This window comes from Camelus ferus, chromosome 24 (genome assembly GCF_009834535.1).
Source record: "Camelus ferus isolate YT-003-E chromosome 24, BCGSAC_Cfer_1.0, whole genome shotgun sequence".
In the NCBI taxonomy this organism is placed as follows: Eukaryota; Metazoa; Chordata; class Mammalia; order Artiodactyla; family Camelidae; genus Camelus; species Camelus ferus.
Window position 1 is genome coordinate 15,879,477 of NC_045719.1, and position 19,433 is coordinate 15,898,909.

Here is a 19,433-nt window from a genome sequence, read left to right on the forward strand (position 1 = left end):
AAAACATCTTATAACCATCTCAATAGATTCAGAAAAGATTTTGATAAAATTTAAAACTCACCCATAGTGGGGGAGGGATGAACTCTTAGCCTTCTAGGAAAAGAAAACAACTTGCATCAGGCAATCAGGCAAAGGGCATCTACAAAAATCACACATGATACTTAAGTGAAACATGGACTTCTGTACTACAAAGTTTGGGAACAAAGTATGTGGGTTTACTCTCACCACTTATATTCTGAATTGTTCCAGATGTCCTAGCTAGTGTAATAAAGCAAGAAAAAGAAATGTATTAAATCAGAATAAAAGTAGAACTTCTATTATTTGTAAGCAACATAATTATAGATACAGAAACTCTACTTGAATCTGTAACACCAATAAGTGAATTAGCAAGGTGACAGTATACAAGATCAATATTCAAAAGCCAATTTTACTTCTATATATCATCAGCAAATAATCCAAAAATAAAATACTATTTCCATAAACGCAGAAAATACAAAAACTTTGGAATAGAAGATAGGAGAATGTCTTCTTGAAGTTAGGATAGGCAAGGATTTCTTAGACAATACTCAAAAGCCCTAATCATTAAAGAAAAGCATCATAAAATCTATTTCATTAAACAGGCCAGTACAAAAATGAATAGACAAGCTACAGCGAAGGAAAAATATTAACAATCCATTAACAGGCCAGACTCATCTATGGTGATTGACATCTGAAAGTGGTTATTTCAGTGAGACGTGAGGAATGACCAGAAATGGCATTAGGAAGCATTCTGAGGGTGATGGAAATGTTCTGCAGCTTGTTGTGAATGATACTTACCAAGAAATATACAATTATCAAAACTCATCAGACAGGACGCTTGAGACCTATTTTATTTTATGATAATTATACCTCAAGTGAAAAAAAAAGAATTTAAATTTAAATTTTTTTAAAAAATTTTACAAAGCAAACACTCCTTGCCTGGGGAGAGAAATCAGTAATAAATCCACATATAGAAAGAGAGACGGAATTAGGTTGATGAAATGGAAATTAAATAAATGATCATGGGTTAGGGAGAAGAATTGTGATCTAGACATTTTGGATCTACTACAGAGTTAATCACCTCAAGGTGATTAAGGGGGAGTCTCCAGAGAAAATAATTTTCTACTAAAAAATGTGCATTGATCAAAATTCTTACCAGTAACTCAATCCAGGTATTGTTAAAAATGCATGATTCATTATTTTGACATCTAAATGTCATAACTATCTTTGATCCTTTTCCTTGGGGATATCTTTCCTAAATGTGATAGAGTGGTAGAAAATCAGGAGGAGTGGGTGAACAAGAATCTCTTTCTCTGCATCTCGCTATTCTCACACAAAAGGTAAATATGCTTAGCTCCGCCCCCACCCCAAGCCTCACAGGGACTGTGAAAATCCTGGACAGATTTCAGACACTTCAGGGTCACTGTTCTCTTTTCTGAAATGCAGCTCTGCTGCTTTTCCTCGCTGCTAGGTGGGTCTCTGAATGGAGGTAGCAACTCCTGCACACACACACACGCACACCCTTCCACAAACACAATTTTCTGTCATCACATAAACCAGTAGACAATTAGATGGCCTTTCCCTGGCTACAATGGGCTCCTAAGAGATCTTCCAGTTATTCCTGCTATGTAGCTAATCAATCATGTCACCCCATGGTTACTGGAAGTGTGTTGGCTAAGTTGATCGGCCATGTCCCCTGCAATAAAACTCAACAGGAAAGCAATAAGAATTCTTCAGCGACAAAAGGAGCCCCATCTCTCCATCACTTCAATCCATCCTTGTAAAAGTTTCAGAATGGCCTTATATCTTCCTTTTGGAAGCTTTTGGTGCCATGAATGGAATGGAGAGGAAGTTCTGTTACTAGATTAATACCCACAGTGCATACTTTATATACCTTACTGTATAGCTTAAAATAGCAGTTAGGTGAAAAAAATTACTGGAATAAATTACTTGTTAGTGATTCCTCTGAAGTGTGGGTCTTAATCGCAAAAATTACCCTTTTGGTAAACATGGAAACTGAGGCAAACACTATATCAGTAACATGGCCAAGATTCCTTTGAATTAGTGTCTGAGATAGGAGTTGTAATCAGAATTCTAGTCTTCTCCCTTGTGAACCAAGAACATTCTTTTCACACAAAGATGAATTTAGCAGCATGTAATTTTCCTTCTTATCCACTAAGTGTGGGATTGAATTAGAGTTTACCTAGAGAAATCTAATTTGTAGTTTTGAAAATAAGCAAAAACTGTTAGACTGCAATGTTGATATTCTGATCACATTACATATGCATAAGAAGATAGTATCAAGCAAAGCTTTATTTACATTTCCTAAGTGGTTTCTTTTTTTTTTTTTTTTCCATTTTGTATAAACTAATGAGTGGTGCTCTTAGGGACTATGTGTATCCCTCTTTGTGTAATGGATTAAGTGTGAGTCCTGTTAAACACTAGGCCATAAATCAGACTGTGTTCTCTATGCCTAATTAAGGGTTTAAAGGGGGAAAAGGTAAATTCTTGAATGAAGGGCTCTACTCAGAAGCAGAGTTTGTTATTTCACAAAGGAAGTAGATAGATAAAGCAGAAAAAGGAGCATTTTAAGAGAATGAAAGAGAGGGAAGGTATGAAAATGCTTTAGCCATTTTATTCTGCCTCTCAGATTTAAGAACATTTTAGCTGCTAAAGAGTCCAAATGTAAGATGAAAATTTTTATTGTTTAATTAGTGCACTGAAATGTAATAATGCTACAGATTGACCGGAGAATTTTAAATGAGTCTAATTAACTAAAAAGAGGAAAACTATATGCATTGACAATGCAAAAAAAAAATCAGTTACAGAAAAGTTTTGAAGAAAATGTTCAAGCTTTTCTCTTTTTAGCTACATATATTTCTATAACTGAAGTACATTAAAATCTTAAAATATTAAACTGCTATAGATTTCAAAAACAAAATAATCACAGTTAATCTACTTATTTCATAGTGGAAGGACTGTTTATAATTTAGATAAAATTGGTCTCGGATAATACTGTTAAAGCACTGCTCTATGTTCCTGGAGTACAGCTAATGTTTATCAGCATTTTGACTATATACGTAATTAATAATGCTGATATTTGGGTTTATTTCACTTTGCTTTGTTTTACTCCTGAACTGCTCAGTGAAATACTGGGTAGTGGGGGGGGCATTTTGCTATTGAGGAAAAAAAGGAGATATCTCTTGATTGGCTGGACTTCTGTTGTATTTGCAATGAAAGGGATTAATTTACTAAATTTCAAATCATTTATTCTTTACTCAGTAAATATTTATTGTGGCTTTGACTATGACAAGTATTTGCTTAGTCCTGGAAATTTCAGCGAATTGGGCAGAGGACAAAGAAGATGAGATAACCACCTTCACGGAGTTTACAGATTAGTTAGATACTAGTTGATCATTAACAGAAGATGTTTAGGAAAAATAAGATTATTAAATGTTCTTGTTTGTGGAATGCAGAGATTCTCAGCTTATGCATAAAACATATATGTCAGAAGTAAATGTTGCATGGTCCTCAAGACCGCCTAAGACCTTTCCCATCTCCCCTGCAAGCCTTGCTCTATTCTCTCCCTTCAACTTTTATTACTCCTTCCCCACCCCACCTTCTGCTCAGTGTTGTGCCTGCTGGTGGGCATGTGTGGGGGAGGGGTGGAAGAGATTTCCATTCATTCCAGACTTCCACAGGCAATGAGCTGGTGGGATGCCAATGGAAGCAATTCCAGTCCCTTATTCCTGCCTGAAACACCTAAACTTTCCCATCCATAGTCAACATTTTGATTAGTATCCATGGTGAAACGTTGTATTTCCTAAGAGAACAATCAAGACACAACAGCTTCGTCCCCAGATTCTGAAGTATCTCTTCTCATATGAAGGTGAACCCTTTTCCAGTGCCGGCGTCGCCTCTGTTTTGTTTTATACAAACTGATATTTATGACTTTTTGGGTTTTATGTGTATGGAATGCTTATCGATGGTTAAATATCTTGTAATATAAAATAAAATAACATTGCAGGAGAGAAAAAGATCTTCTGGAATTGATGGAGACATGCCCACCAGGAGGCTGAATTGTTGAATTCTAAACCTAAAAATAGGAATGGAAATGAAGGACACAGGGGACTGCAGAGAATGTACTGTTATATGCCAAATGAATTGTTGAGCTCTCCCAATATGTATTTGGGATAGGGATTTCAGAAAAGGAAGAATTTAGAGGGCAGTTCTAACTGGAACCTGTGTTCCTTGAGTCATTCTTCACCCCTCATTTAAAGGAAGGGTTCTTAAAATACATGTGCTCTCATATGAAATTTAAATGAATGCTAGCAGTGCTTGGTAGATATCATCTATCCGTTTGAATATTTTCCTAGTTCTAAATTGTCCTGACTTTTACTGCACTTATATTTGGAAAAGCTTCTCTTCATTCCTGCAAATTTGAATGTTCAAATCCTACCCATCCTTCAAATCTCATTTCAAAGGACATCTCTTTCTTAAAGCCATCTTTAATCTCCCCGGGAGAGTTACTTCTCTTATTTTCACAAAATTTTACTTGTACATTTCTTGTGACATTCATCACTTTCTACCTCTGTTAAAAATGATATTCATGTAATTTAGCAAATTTGTAAAAGATCTATAATTGATTCATATATTCTCTCTTCTCACCACATTTATTGAGAGATTGAAGTAGTCATAAGGAAAAGAATGGTTGAATGTAGAGATGTAGAAAAGACTATAGAAAAGACTATAACAACAGCAACAGTGTCTCTGAAATTGTGGCCCACCTCTGTTCTGGTGCTATAGGAAATGTATGTTATTTTGGCATAGAATAGTGACCAGATCTTTAACCAGACTTACTTACTATGGACTGTTTATACTCAAATATCCAAAAGGAGAAGTAGAATCTTAAGAGTCGGCCCATAAAACTTGGCTCACTGTCAAAGGAGAGTTGTATAAATAATTGTTTTTTTGTTTTAGTTTTTTTCAATATACAATCAATTTACGTCTTGCTTTAAATGGGATGATATATCTTCTCTTCTTTAATAATCAGAATTGGTTATTAAAGAATAATAACTTACTGCAAAGCAACTGAATATGTATGTTTTCCTTTAGCTGGCTCTGAAACTTCTGAAGCACTGTTTCACAGAAAATAACAAATTATATGTTTACGGATGTATGTGTGTATGTGTATGTGTATATATATGTGTATGTATATCTGATTACCTAAAGTTAGGTGTTTCTGAATAGAAGAGAAAACATTGGAATGAGAATACATATGTGAACGTAATCCAAATTTAATGTATTTGAAATGTACAGTAAAACTATAATACACCTGGATAGAGTTATGCAAATGGCATGGGCAAATTTTTTGCCTGGGGATAACTTCAGTGTGTTCACTAAATCCATTTTAAAAAAGAAAGAAAGAAAAAGTGGAGATAATAATTTGATATTTAAAAAAAAAACTGATGCATAGCTTTTTCTTATTCTAATGAATTAATAAAGTAAATATTTTTAAAGAGTTAGCATAATCAGCTCTTTATGATTATGCACTGTCTCTGCTGAATTTCAAACATTTTTATTACTTCAGTCAACTGACACTGTTCTCAAAGGAACCACCTTACTATAATTGTTTTCATCTTTAGACGTATGTCTTTTCATTAGACGTAAACGTTCATTTCGAGTTAGGAGTATTTATTTTCAAGCATTACAGTTTAGAATAATGCAAACAATATGGGATTAGGGTCAAAAGACTTGTGTTTGATTCCTAAAACTGATTTAGCATGATACCTTGTATGCAATGTAATGTTTTTAAGCTTCATTTCCTCTTTTGTGCAATAGAGGGAAAAATATATGTTTGCATTGTTTTGAGGATCAAATGAGCTAATGTATATGAAAAAACACAGTACTGTTTACATAACTATTAGTCAGGAAGTAACCTTACATAAATTATCCAGTATGAGTGCTGCTGTTGTTTTTCAGATACTCAAGATAAATAAACACATAATTAAATGTGTGGGTCATAGAGCCATTTCTTTCTTTGCTTAACAATAACTTTATTGACCTAAACAATTCACCAACAATCTAAGAAGTTGAAAAGGTTACAATAAACTTTCAAGGCTTAACACATTTTTTTGTACTTCGCTAACAAGGTTAACAGTCCAACTCTTCATGCATCCCAACCTGGCAATTCCGAATACTATTAAAAAGACACATGTATTAGCTGTGCAGTTGTTTACATATGCATCGTGTTTTATGCTATAGAATGACGACTTTACTTTAAAAAATTAGCGCTAAGGCACGTCATGGCATGATCCACGGCCACGGCGCTTTGGTCTTGCATTGTTTAAGATGATGTAGATGGCTCAACGTTGTGACAAATTGCACCTTCAGTATTAGTTCTGTATCAGAAGAGGCTGGGTTTTTTGCACCCTTTCAGCAAGGTTTGGGAGATTCCCAAGGCTTTGGGAGATTCCCAGCCCAGCAGAAAAGGGTTAAAGGAGTCCAGCAGAGGGGAGTAGTGCGGAGTGAGTGAGTGAGGCTGAATGTGACTGTGTGTGTGTGTGTGTGTGTGTGTGTGTGTGTGTGAGCGAGCGCGCGCGCGAGCGCACAGGACAGAAGCATCGAGTTGCGGAGCGGACTCGTACACAAGTTCCAGAGGCCACCATATCCTCGGTAGTCGGCCCTCGGGGGGCCAGAGGGGCACGGCCTGCACAGAGCTGGCAGCGCCCCGCCGATCTGGGGGCTGGGTTGGAGTATGAGGGGTCTCGCGAGGGTTTCAGGGCGTGGCTGGAGTGGGGGGCGCGCGACGAGTGTGCGCGGGTGTGCGCGCGCGAGAGGGCGAGTGTGAGCGCGGTGAGTGTGAGCGCGGCGAGTGTGCGGCCGCGTCGCCATTCCCCGTGACGTCAGAGTGTATTGTTGTGAGCCGGGCCGAGCGGAGCATCCCCGGAGCTGTCACCGCGGCGGCTGCGGCGGCGGCGCAGCGCGATCCCCGCACGAGCGAGCCCGGCCGGCGCCGCCCCCGCCCCTGTCGCCGCCGCCGCCGCCGCCGCCGCCGCCCCCGCCCCCGGCCCGCCTGCCGCGCGCCGCCGCCGCCCGCGCGCCCCCACCCAGCCCACCCCACCCCCTCGCTCCATCCCTCCCACCCGCCGCCGCCGCCCGCGCGCCTCCCCCCGCGGAGTGAGTGCGGGTCACCGGGTCACTGGGTCATTGTCTCCGCGCCCGAACCCCGAGCACCCCGTGGAATCCCCCACGTCATCATCAGCACCATCAATGAGATGCAAACATGAAAGACAAGAGGAAGAAGAAGGACCGCACCTGGGCCGAGGCTGCCCGCCTGGTACGTACCGCCCCCCGCCCGCCGCCCGCCCGCCGCCCGCCGCCCGCGCGTCCCGCCGGCCCCGCCGCTCGCTCCGCGCCGGCCCGCGGCGGCGGAGACGGCCACTTCCAGCCCGAGCCGCCGCCCGCTCGCCGCGCTCCTGCTCTTTGTTATTCTGCGGGAGTGGGCTCGCCCGGGGCCCCCTGTGTGTGTGTGTGTGTGTGTGTGTGTGTGTGTGTGTGTGTGTGTGTGTGCGTGCGCGCGCGGAGGGGCGCATCGATTATCTCGGGGAGCCCGGCGCCCGCCGCGCCCGGGACCGCCCGGGACACTTCTCCCGGTACTTCGCTCTCGGGGCTTGGCTGTGCCTCCTCCACGGATGAATTTCCGAGCGCTCGGCCCCGCTCGACTTCCCTCTCTGCTGCTCCGGAGACCTTTGTGTGGCAATTACCACTCCCTCCCGGCCCCTCCACCCCCCGGAATTTCATCAATAACTCTCTGTGCACGGTCTGTGTGTATGTTCGGCGTTTGTGAGTTCATACATTTTCCACGTGCATGCACGGTGTGTGTCCGACCCGGACTTGTGGGGCGTGTGCATATGGGCTAGGTCGTTGCGTGTCTGTGTGCCGTGTCGTGTGCATTATGTATGCACACTGATACGTTCAGTGTTTTGTGTGGATCAAGTTCGTTGCAGTTTGTAGGTATTGTGCTCTGCTCGATGTTTGTGTGTACATTCCGTGCACGTGTGTGCAATTTGTGAGTGTGTGAGTCGGGGTGTGTGTGTTCGGTGAAGTTGGGTCAGTGTCATTTGTAGCGGGAGGATAAGAGTGTACAGCTAGGTGTGTTTCACTGCTGGCTTCCTGGGCGGTGTTACTTGGCTGCTTTTCCTTTTCTTTAACCTTTCGGAGCTTACGTTTTAATCAGCGAAAGAATGTCTCTATAGAAATGCTGGTTGGCAGAGGGACGTCGGCGTCTTTGGTTTGATGCATGTGTATGTGTGGGTTTTTCTCTTTTTTCTTCAGCATCTTCTTTTAAAAGACAGCTGTAAACGTTGTTTTTTTAAAGGATATTTCTGTACAGTGTGTCTCACGGGAATGCAAGGCATTACATTTGAAGCTCAGCCTTTCAGGATTTCGGCTGCATAAATTAAATATTTATTCACCAACTTACTGTCTGTTATAAATTGGCCAAAAGAAAGCAGACTGCATGCAGCAGGGGGGAAAAAGACCTCAGGATATGTTATTGGGTTGACTTTGTGAAAATTGTTTTACTATGATTTTTTTTTAAGCTTTTAAGTAACTACATCATGTTCAAGGAGAACATTTGTCAAAAGTAATTATCTGAGTTTGGTTGAAGGGCCTTGCTGGTATGTCTCTGGATTCTGGCAAGGGGTTTTAGATAATTGGCCCTATTGCCCTGGAAAGAAGTGACAGAAGTCCTTTTTAATTGCAATCTAGTTATTGGTAGCTGGAGTGGCCAGGCCCCGTTGTTTCATCTTTTAATTTGTAGTAGTGTATGTTATGATTTCTCCTCTGATCTGTGATTGTGTTAATCACTATATCACTCACGCTCCCGTGGATGAATGGTCAGGTGATAGTCATTCTCTAATGAACTGCATCTGGGAGAGGAAACTTATTTGTGAGGAATATGTGAAAACTAAGCAGTAAGTGTTAAGTAGATGCCAGATTGATGTTATCACTGAATCTTTGCTGGAGCAGAGTACATTACTTATTGTTTGCTCAGCTATTAATTCAGAATTGTGTGGGGGTGTGCAAGGTTTCTGGAAATGCATTATTCAGGTTCCTTGGAGTGGCAATCAAGTATTATTGGAGAGCTTCAGTGTATGTATTTTAAACAAGTGAACAGTGAGTTGATTTATAAATATTTTAAAATAATGATTCATGAATAAGCTATATCTGCCTGCAGAGAATTATTTAATAAATAACAGTCTGATGGAATTTAAAGCTAACCACTGTATTCATTCAGTGTATGTTGCTATCCTTGAAATCACTGTGCTTTATTTGATCTGATTATAACAGTGAGTGTATTGCTAAATCTTAAAATAGGTATCTGAGTTAGTTTTGTGTTAAAAGTTGCATTTTCCTCTTGCAAAGTTCATCGGTGGGAAAAGACAAACTAGGAGTCATCAACACAAAGGAATTAATGATAGACCAGATGTCTCTATTTTAACCAGACATATTGAACTAGTAGTTATGGTAATTTTTCAATTTGGTTCAAGTTATTTTTCCCCTGGTAGTTGTACAAATGTGTATGTATTCAAAATGTGACAGTTGACATAAAATACTGAATAAAATAGCAAGTAATTGTAACTGGAAATATCTTTTTCAGAAATTTGCCATTTGTAGTAGTGACTTATCACTCTTAATTTATTTTTGTGAAAAAAGAGAAATAGTTCTGTTTGGGTAGCAGTGACCATTTTTCATGTTTTCTTTATGATTGCATGAATGCTTATATACTGGTTCTAAACTTGCATGAAAAACATTTTTACTCTTATAATTGATAGCATTAATTTACACTCAGTGAAAACGGAGTGCCCTTTTTTTTTTAAAGCATTTCTGTAACATAAATACTATTGTGTATTTTACACTACCACTGCTGATTTTGCTGTGGTTGTTAAGGATTTTTAACAAAAAACTCCATCAAATGTTAAACCAGCTGTCTGATTTTAAAAGTAAAGACTAAGGATGGATGGAAAATATGCAACTCAGTATGTGGTTCTTGCAGTATATGAACTAAGGAGAGAGTGTCCATATTAAGAATAACCTTCCAATTCAAACAGTTTATACTACTTTTATATCGCTATATCCATATATATGGATATACATCTCCTACTGTGTCTGTTTGCATGTGATTATCTTGAATGGGAGGATATTAGGACAGAGGAAATGCAAAATAGATTTTTTGAACTGGGACCAAAAGCTTATGTTTAAATGTAGCTTTGTGTTCATTTTTAAGACAAATGTATATGGAAGAACAATTCTCTCTAGAATAACTAAGAACTTCGATTCAACAACAGAATTTTTGCTTTCCTTCTTTGTGAGAAAAGTACACACTCTCCAAATCTGTAAACTCTGAGTGACAACTCCAGGGATTTTGTTTTAGAGAGAGATGCAGCCATCCAGCTCTACCAATTTTCTCATAGAAGTATGTCATGTTTGTATGTGGTGGGCTTGTTTATCTAAGGAAAGGAGGAGTGGTGGCATAATTCCCCTGTATTTTCAGGAATGCAGAGATTATTAACAGGCTGCCATTTAAAAATAGAAAAATGACATCTCCCCTCCCACCCCTTTTTTTCTTTCTGCCCTGCATCAATAGCAGAAATTTCAGCCTTCAGCCTCCCTCCCTCCCCCTCGGCCTTCTGCAGTTGTGGTTACTTAGCGCAGTGCCATTTAATATGGAGTCTGCTCCCAAACCAGATGCATTTTCATCTGTTTTATCGGCTCTTCTAAGGGTGTAGAGTCTCAGAGGATCCCACAATCACATGGAAGTATCTTCTGTCTTAATATTTGTAGACCACAATAAGAATAAAAATCAAAACCATAACTCATGTCGAGCTGGGGCTTTGACTTTAATCCTTTTGACTTTTATCTCAAGTCTTCACTCTGTTACTATAAATACAGTTTATACCATTGTGAAAGGATCTTCATGCTTCTTTGTAAAAAATGGGGATTTGACAGGACTTTGTTTTACTGCACTGAGGGGTTTCTTTGTTACTGACTTAACACAGAACATACTGATATTTATATATTTATTCTAGGTTAATTCTCTCTCTCTCTCTCTCTTTTTTTTTTTTTTTTTTTTTGGCATGCACAAATGTTGCTTTGAGAAGTGCTTTTTGATAGTTTCATCACTTTGTTCTATAGGGAGTGCTGCTGTTAAGATAATGATTCAGCATATTAATTTGTTCCCTGAGTTTCCTTCTATTTGTTTCATTCCTTACAATCTTTGTTTAGTCTCACTGGCACCTGAAAATAAATCTTAGCAATCTTCAATAGCTTTGTGCTTGGTAACATGGCTTGATTTATTTGCTTGTAGTTTGGATACATTCTCACAGATAATGAATATCAGTGGATTTTTTTTTTTTTTTTTGGTAGTTCAAGGTGACCTTTGGAAAAAAAATCTAATGGCAAATTTGCCTCATTGTTGGGAGAAAACAGGCACTTACCCATTTATGGCATAGCAAAGTTACTGAAGGTTTTGAGTAAATTGAAATTTTGTAAATCATACTGTATTAAAAATGAAGTAGGGGGTTTATTAATTAAAGGCAATCTGTGTGACTTGCACAGTGAAGATTCTGTTGCATAATGCATTACATTCTAGATAAACTGTTAGAGTTTCTGTCAAATAAAGCTGAGTGGTAATGATAGCTGTTAAAATAGAAAACCGTTCATAATTGTTGATTTACTAGTTGTCTTGCGTTTTTTCTTTGTGTTTTAGAAATAAGTAAAAATTGTGAGGAGTGGTGAACATGGGGGTGGAGGGGGAGGAGCACTGGTCCTGCTTTTGGCATTTTCTCACAGCACTAGTGCTGCTCAGATTTTAGGTTATGACCAGGCCCTAATAACAGTTGAGAACATTTTGACTTGTGATTTGGGGTGAGCCCCAAAAGTGCACCTGAGCATAACTGTGACAGTGCGTACTGGCTTCTGAGTCTGGCTAATGTATTGGCAAATGCTGTTTTATTTCCAATAGCTTACATCCCGGGTTGGTTTGATTCAGCTGTTTTCTGTGAGCCACACATAGCATCATCTTTTTTCTGTCTATATCTCATCATCTTTCTTTCAGTTATGAAACCTAAATTTTCATTTTGCAGTTTGAAAGATGGAAGAGAGTTTAGCAAACTCTGTGCCTCTTTTGAAAAAAGAATCTGCTTTAAGTCAAAAATGTGTTCAAAATAATGAGGAATGTGAACTTCATCCTAGTGTATTGGTTGTTAAGTTTTTATTTCCTGCTGACATGAAAGAGAATTTTCAGAAAACTGTTCTAAGTTTTTCTCTTTTTAAAAAAATTATTTGGTGGCAGATGAGCTTTTAGACTTGTAGAGTTATACCTATAAAAAAATTTCACCACAGAAAAGCTGGCTGATAAAGTAATTAAATTTAAAGTGTGCTAATGTCTCAACACTTCACTGAAATGCATTGGAAATATAAAGTATGAATATTTTGAGGGTTTCTACCTTGTATATGGTTCAAATCCTGGGGACAGTACAAAGATATATTCTCAAGGGTTCAGTAGAGACAAGAAAAACTGGAGGGTGAGTGAGCAGACACCATCTGTGGGCATCACATGAATGATCAAGAGATGCTAGTTTACAGATTTACAGACAGGAGAAGCTATGCGGTGTGCAGTGACTGTAGAAGACTTAATGGATTAGAGGAAACTTAGTTTGTCCTTGAAACGTGGGTAATGTTAAACACGTGAGGAGAGGAGAACATTCTAAGAGAGAGGTGCACGCTGCAAAGGTTTAGTGTCAGGCGAGAGGATGGATTCCAGTGACAATGGACAGATCAGTCTAGAAATATCAGAAGACTTACGGGTAGACATGGCAATGTCAGTAGACACTGCAGTAAAGTTGAAAATTAAATTGTGACCAGATTGAGGAGGGATCTGAAAGTCATTTTAAGACAGCTGGACCTTGTGAATTGTAGCATGGGGCTGGTGGAGTAGGGCGTAGTGGAAACATATGCACACCCCCAAAATGAATATTCCTTATAGAGAGGGGACACCGGTGGTCTGGGGGTGTCTCTAAATGCTTGCATTACTTGGCAATAGAGTCTGAAACCAAAATTGATGTTAGAAATTTTATTTTAAATAACACAACTTGGTTCTGTCCCATAGCCTTTGCCAAAATGAGGCAAAGTAAACATCAATAACTACTATACATGACATTTGTAGAAAATGTACGCAGAGCACTCATTTGCTAAAAATACTCCCTTGAGAGCAGTAGGTAGCTAGGGTTATCTCAGTAACTCATTCTCCTAGCGTGTGATTTAATGATGTGCCCATATCTTCACCCGGTCTGTAAGGAGCAGGGCCGACGTAGATCTTTTTTTAAAAAATTCTGTGCTGTGTTTCTGATTTTTTAAAAATAATAAAGGCATTTGAACCGATGTGAATTAAACTGATGGTTGCTTGGAGGCATGGGGAGGATAGTCTACCTCAGACTTATTCCCTGCCTTTCAGACTGCCTGCCTTTCACATCTCTTTCTCTCACTCTTTTTTTAAGCGACAAAAGTTCGCATGGTTGTTGTTGTTGTTACTTCATAATTTAAAATCCCTCCCCCCGCCCACCAGGGTCATCAGTAGCAGATCCTGGCTCCTTCCTGATGGGGCGAGGAGGAGGAGCGTCTATACAGAACTGCTTTCAGCTGTTTGCCAGCACTGAGTGCCTTGATTGTTCCGCTTTTGTCCCCGCACAGTTGGTAGCTGTGGAAATCTAGCCCTGACTGAAACTTTCCCTGAAGAGCCCTTGGGGAACAAATAGAAACATTATATGATTAGTCACATTGTTTTCATTATTAAACAAGCCTACATGAAAGGATAGCAATTAACAGCTTTATCTGCCTGAACTTAGACACCTACCTCTCCTCTTCCCTCAATATTCCCACTTGAAGTGGTAACAATTAACTGTTGCTGGTTTTAATGTCGGTAACTGACAACACTAAATTGGGAATAGGCACTTCTCCTGGTTGATTGACACATAGCCCTCTGACACATTCTTCTGTAGTTTTAAGGCAAATTCATGCCCTGGGGTTAGAGCCAAAGGGCTTGGCAGAACATTGACTTTAATAGCTGAAATGTATAACTTAAATGACATCCAAGACCTTAGCTTTGGTGGAACTTTTGGAACCTGAGGAATTCTCCAAGGCCGTGCAATTTATACTTAATGGACGAGCTTAGAACGCATAAGATATTTTTCTAAGTATATAGATATATAATATACTTTATGAAGCACTTATTTACCATGGGTTTATTTTGCTTGTGTCTTTAGCATACATTAGTTCATGAAAAACTGGATAATGATTTTTTAAATAATTTCACAGTTGGTATTTTTTTGGCAAGTGTTCCATTCTTCACTTATCCTATGGTTGATTTATTTTCTTTTTTCCCCAATGGTTGATTTCTGAATATATTATTTATGATTTAAAACAAGGAAGGAATTGAGATGGACTCTTCATCTTATTCAGAAGTCTAATTGCATTGCCAAGATTTTGTTAACTATCATGTATTGAAACCTATTTTAATAATTTCAAGGAATTAGAAATGGAGATTGGATCTTTGGGCTTGTTTTCCAGCTTACTCGTAGAGAAGACATGATATTTTTTATGTCATAAAGAAATGACTACACACGTAATTTGTGCGTGTATGGAAGCCTTGTTGACGTGACTGCAGAACCGAGTCGCTGTCTGGACCATCAGGCCTCTGGATGACCTTCCCTCTTCTCTCCCTGTCCCTACCAGGCGCACGTAGCAGATACTCTCATTTTTAAAGTGTTTATAAGAAAATCTCCTTCTTTCAAAATACGTGTTGTAGTATCTTCAAAGCCTCACAATCAGACATTGTCACTCCTGAATTCTTTGTTTAGTCTAATGTCTTGTCTCTTCTAAGTCATATCCTAGAAATTCAATTTAAATGTTTGGAATTCAACTTTGATATCCCCCTCATTCTCTCTCCATCAGTCTTGCTCTTTGTTGCTGGCTGGAGGGTCTCCTTCTCTCAGTTTCCCTGTGAGTGGTGGGATATCTCAGAATTCTGCCTCCCCACTCCTTTTTTATTCTCGCTTTTCTTCTCTTCTCTAGCAGCCTCAGTCTCACCCGCCTCAGTGGCAGTTCTCCCAGGATGAGGACTCCAGCCTTGGTCCTTTCCCTGAATTCCAGATTTATCTTATCTATTTCTATTGTTTATATCTCTGTACTATGGATATTTCTACTGAAATGTATCCAGCTCAGTTAAATATTTATTGGATACCTCCCACAAATGTGCCATGCGTTGGGTACACAAAGAGGAAAGGACAGCGTTCCTTTCTGGAGGGGACTTATCTATATGAACCTAAACACCTCCTATCTGGGGAGGTTAGTAAATTCTGTCTTCTAAACATAGCTCACATTTAGCTCTTCCACTTTTCATTCAGTATATTTTATAGAATTCTAACCTTCCAACTAATTTTGTCTCTAGTTTCTTTTCCAAATCTTACTTACTGAAGCTGTATCTATCTGTCTGGAACAGATCTAATCTCACTGAATCATTCGTCTGCTTAAACTTGTATGATTCCCCATAAGGTACAGTCCAGCGGGTCATGGGAAGCCCATTTCAATATCAGCAATCTTTTTTAAAGAGATGTATGATTGTTTTCCCTCAGAATATACAGAATTCAGAATGTTCTGTCCATTATACCTCACACCATTATACCTTTCCCATCCTATAGCAGTTTCTACAGCCTTAGATTTATCTTAAGTTCTTTTAAAATGCAACTAAGTAGTTATTTTTAACATGAGATAGTTAAATTTATCAACATACTTTATCAACTTCTGTGCTCAACTTTATTTCTTGTATTATACTCCTTCTTTCTAAATTGCTTCTTTTAACAGCTTTTTTTTTTTTTAAACCATGAGGGTCTCTGGGTTCATAAACAGTCTTTGTATTTCTGAAATGTTTTTGTTTTGCCTACTGCTTAATAATCTTTATTAAGCATTTGCATTTTTAGTTAGTTATAGACTTACACGACACTAAAATAATTAAAAAAAAAAAAAAAAAAAGAAGAGAGTGGGCACATGGCCAAATCTCTGTGTCACCCACATCCCTATCCCCAAATACTTCCTCCTCTTATCATTTTAATCTGAATACAGTCAAAATTGGGTGTACAGAAGTAGTCAACAGCAACCTTTAGGAAATATTAGCCCTCAGATATGTGGATTAATTCAAAAAGACCTTTTCACAAAGCTCAGCTCATCTTTCATTTAAAAAAAGAAAGGAGAGAGAACTTGGTAGGAAAAAACTAAGAGATGCCACGTTGCCCTCACCTTTGAGTGATAATTTAACTAGTTGACAATTTTTTTACCCTTAGTACTTTGGAAATGTTTATTCATTAAGTTCCTGCATCAATGTTTTAATACCTTGTCTACAGTGAGGTTCATTGTTATTTTTAAGAGGTATTGTGCTTTTTGTATCTGAGAGTTGTTACATGTTCTCTTTATCCTTGAAGTTCTGAAGTTTTAATATTGTCTTAAATATTTGTCTTTATATTTGGTACCTAGAGTATACTTTTTTAAAGAGTATGCTCAATTGTTGCCTTTTATGCTTTAAAAATTTAATCATGTTATGGTAAAGAACTTACCTATTGTATTATGTCCCCATCAGGCCGTGAATTCTTTGAAATCTTCTAAGAGTTCCCTCAACATCTAATAGTTTAGCTTATGAATTAGAAATTATTTAAAAATAAAATGGAAAGGACTCCCCTAATACAGAACTACAGAATGGAATACAGCCATCAATGTGCTGGCTCTATCAGTCAAAACTGTGGATTGTAAGCAATAAAAACCAATTCTTGCCAACTTAAAGTAGAAGATGAGTTTTGTTTTTGTTTTTTGGTTTGTTGTTCTGTTTTGTTTTTGTGGAGGCCATAAAGTAGTTTATATAATCATCAGGAAGGATCCGAAAAAACATACTGGAAATAGAGGCAGGGATCAAGAGAGGGTGGGCAGCAAAAACACACAAAGTCGTGCTACAAGAATAGTGTAGTGGGACTGTGGCCATGGGCACTACCACCCTGCTTAGTTGCCACTGTGACTTAGTGCTGACATAGGACACTGCTGTTGCTGCCAGTGTATCATATGAATGTATCATAATCTGCTCTGTCTTTGCATCCTGGGCTCAAGATTCAAATTCACAGGCAAAGGCCTCTAATTGTCAGACTCTAGTTCCTGTGTCTATACTTTAGGTGCTGGGAACTGATGAGAGGGTGGAGGATACGGCCTCTTCAATACTGTAGTGGAAACATCTCCATTTGCATTTTTGTAGCAGCAATAAAGTCAGTGAGGTTGAACCTGGGTACCCTACCTCTTCCCCACCTCCTGCTCCCAGCAAGTCTGCTCCCCCTTTCTTTCTTCTCTTAGCCAAAACCACTACCATCTTCACAGCTTTTCAAACTAGAAGCCTTCTTATCATCATTAATGCCTTTTTGTGCCCCCCCCCCTTTTATCTGGTAATCACTGAGTTCTGCCAGTTTTATCTTCTTTCTTCAAATCTTCAAATCCACATGCTAGACTTATATCCATTTCCACTGTAATTTACCCTGATTCAGGCAGTATATGAGTTCAAGAAAGAACATAGATTAATGACAGGTTTAAAAGTCAGGCAGATTTATGTTTGAGTCTCAGTGCTTCCACTTACTATGTGTTTGACCTTGGACAAATTATTTAACATTTCTCAATTTTAGTGCAATTGTCTATTAAAGGGAATAATGACATTACAGAGTGGTTGGAATATTTAAATAAGATAATGTGCACAATGTACTTAGTACATTGTCTGACATTAGAAGGTGCCAGTTTATGTTAGTATCTGGTCGTTTCCATCTTCTCGCCAAGTTGGTGCAACAATCTTGTAAGTGGTTTCACTGACTCTAGACTTCCCTCCACTCAGAGTCATTCTCCTTATTGCCTCTGTAGCCACTTCTTTAAAGGTAGAACTGGTTCATTGTATCCGCTTGAGTCTTACTTAGTTCCTGTTGGAACAGATGGCATTGTTTTAAAGTTGGTGATTATAGAAAGTTAGGGCACAGTAAAGGAAGAGAACAAGGGATAGCAAGGCAAGCCAGCAGGAAGATCTTACTCTCCTTAGACTTGAAGGGCCAAGAAGAGCAGAGAGTGGCTACTGCAGTGATGTGGGCTAAGATCACAGGAGAAGGGTACCTGACCGACGCCGTGACCACAGGTAGTGGAATGTAGCCACTGCCAGCCCTCACTTTGGCAAGGGGGGCAAACATGGACATCGACACTGACTCTGTTCTCTTTCTGTCCACTGATCTCCAGCTGGTGCCTCCTATTGGCTGAACCCATCCATAAGTCAGAGGAGAGAGGACCTCGAGGTCACTGAGGAAAGTCATAGATGTCGGGCTGCTGGATCACAGAGCTGGGTGGAGTTGCTAATGGGAGTATACAATGTTCCTCTTTCTCAAAACCTTTTATTTGCTTCCCATTACTCAAAGAGTACCATCCCACTTATTTTAAGATCCTTTAGGTTTGTCTTTTACATACGTCTCCAGTTTCATTGCTTGATTCTCTTACCATTGGCATTTGAAACTCCAGTCGTATAAAAGTACTGGGAGATCCTTGAACTTATCAACTGTCCCATGTTGTGTCTTGACTTTGTACATGTTGTTCCTTCTCTTTGTAAAATCCTCCCTCTCTCTCCTTCTGTTTCTTTTTATCTGGTCCACTTCTACACATTCTTCAGATTTCAGCTTCCTTTGAGAAGTTTTTACATGTTCCCAAAGCGCTTCATAGTTGGGACAATATATTATAATCAGTTGTTTGCTGTCTTGTTTATAACTGTTTCCTCAGTGCCTAATGAACTACCTCATATTAAGATAGTGCTGATTATAGGTGAATAAAATGAATGAGTCAAAGAAGACTTTTCAGAGAAGCTCTTGGAGCTAAGTCTCTAAAAGTTTTCAGAAGACCCGGAGAATTATAAAAATTATATCCTGATTTCTTTCATTCAGGGTCGTTGCTGAACTGTCATGGTACAATCTGGAGAAGGGATTGCATTTCCTGAGAATCAGTTGGACAACTGATAGATTTTGAAAGTCTGTGTCCCCTGTCAGCCCACTAGCTCCTTTAATTACTTGTGGATAATAATTTGATGAAATTAATAGCAATGAAAAATACTCAGTTCCTACCATTAACACATTAGGTGCCACATGAATGAAATAAGATATGGATCTTGACCTTTGGGAAATTAACGTAAAAGCCCCCTTAGGGCCCAAGGGATACCTTTTTGTAAATTTAAAGTTGCATGTTGTAGTAGAAATTCAGTAACCTGAAAGTAATTTTCTTCTACATCTGATTTTAATAAGGTACAA

The 19,433-nt window shown here is 39.0% G+C and overlaps 1 protein-coding gene across 1 annotated transcript in view; it reads left to right on the forward strand.

Annotated features, from left to right (window-relative positions):
* The first annotated feature begins 7,187 nt into the window (after positions 1-7,187).
* The window catches only part of ASXL3 (ASXL transcriptional regulator 3), a 158,126-nt gene continuing 145,880 nt past the window's right edge, over positions 7,188-19,433 (forward strand). The window contains 1 exon segment of the mRNA XM_032467213.1: positions 7,188-7,357. Within this exon segment, the coding sequence (XP_032323104.1) occupies positions 7,304-7,357 (54 nt within the window). The 5' untranslated portion in view covers positions 7,188-7,303.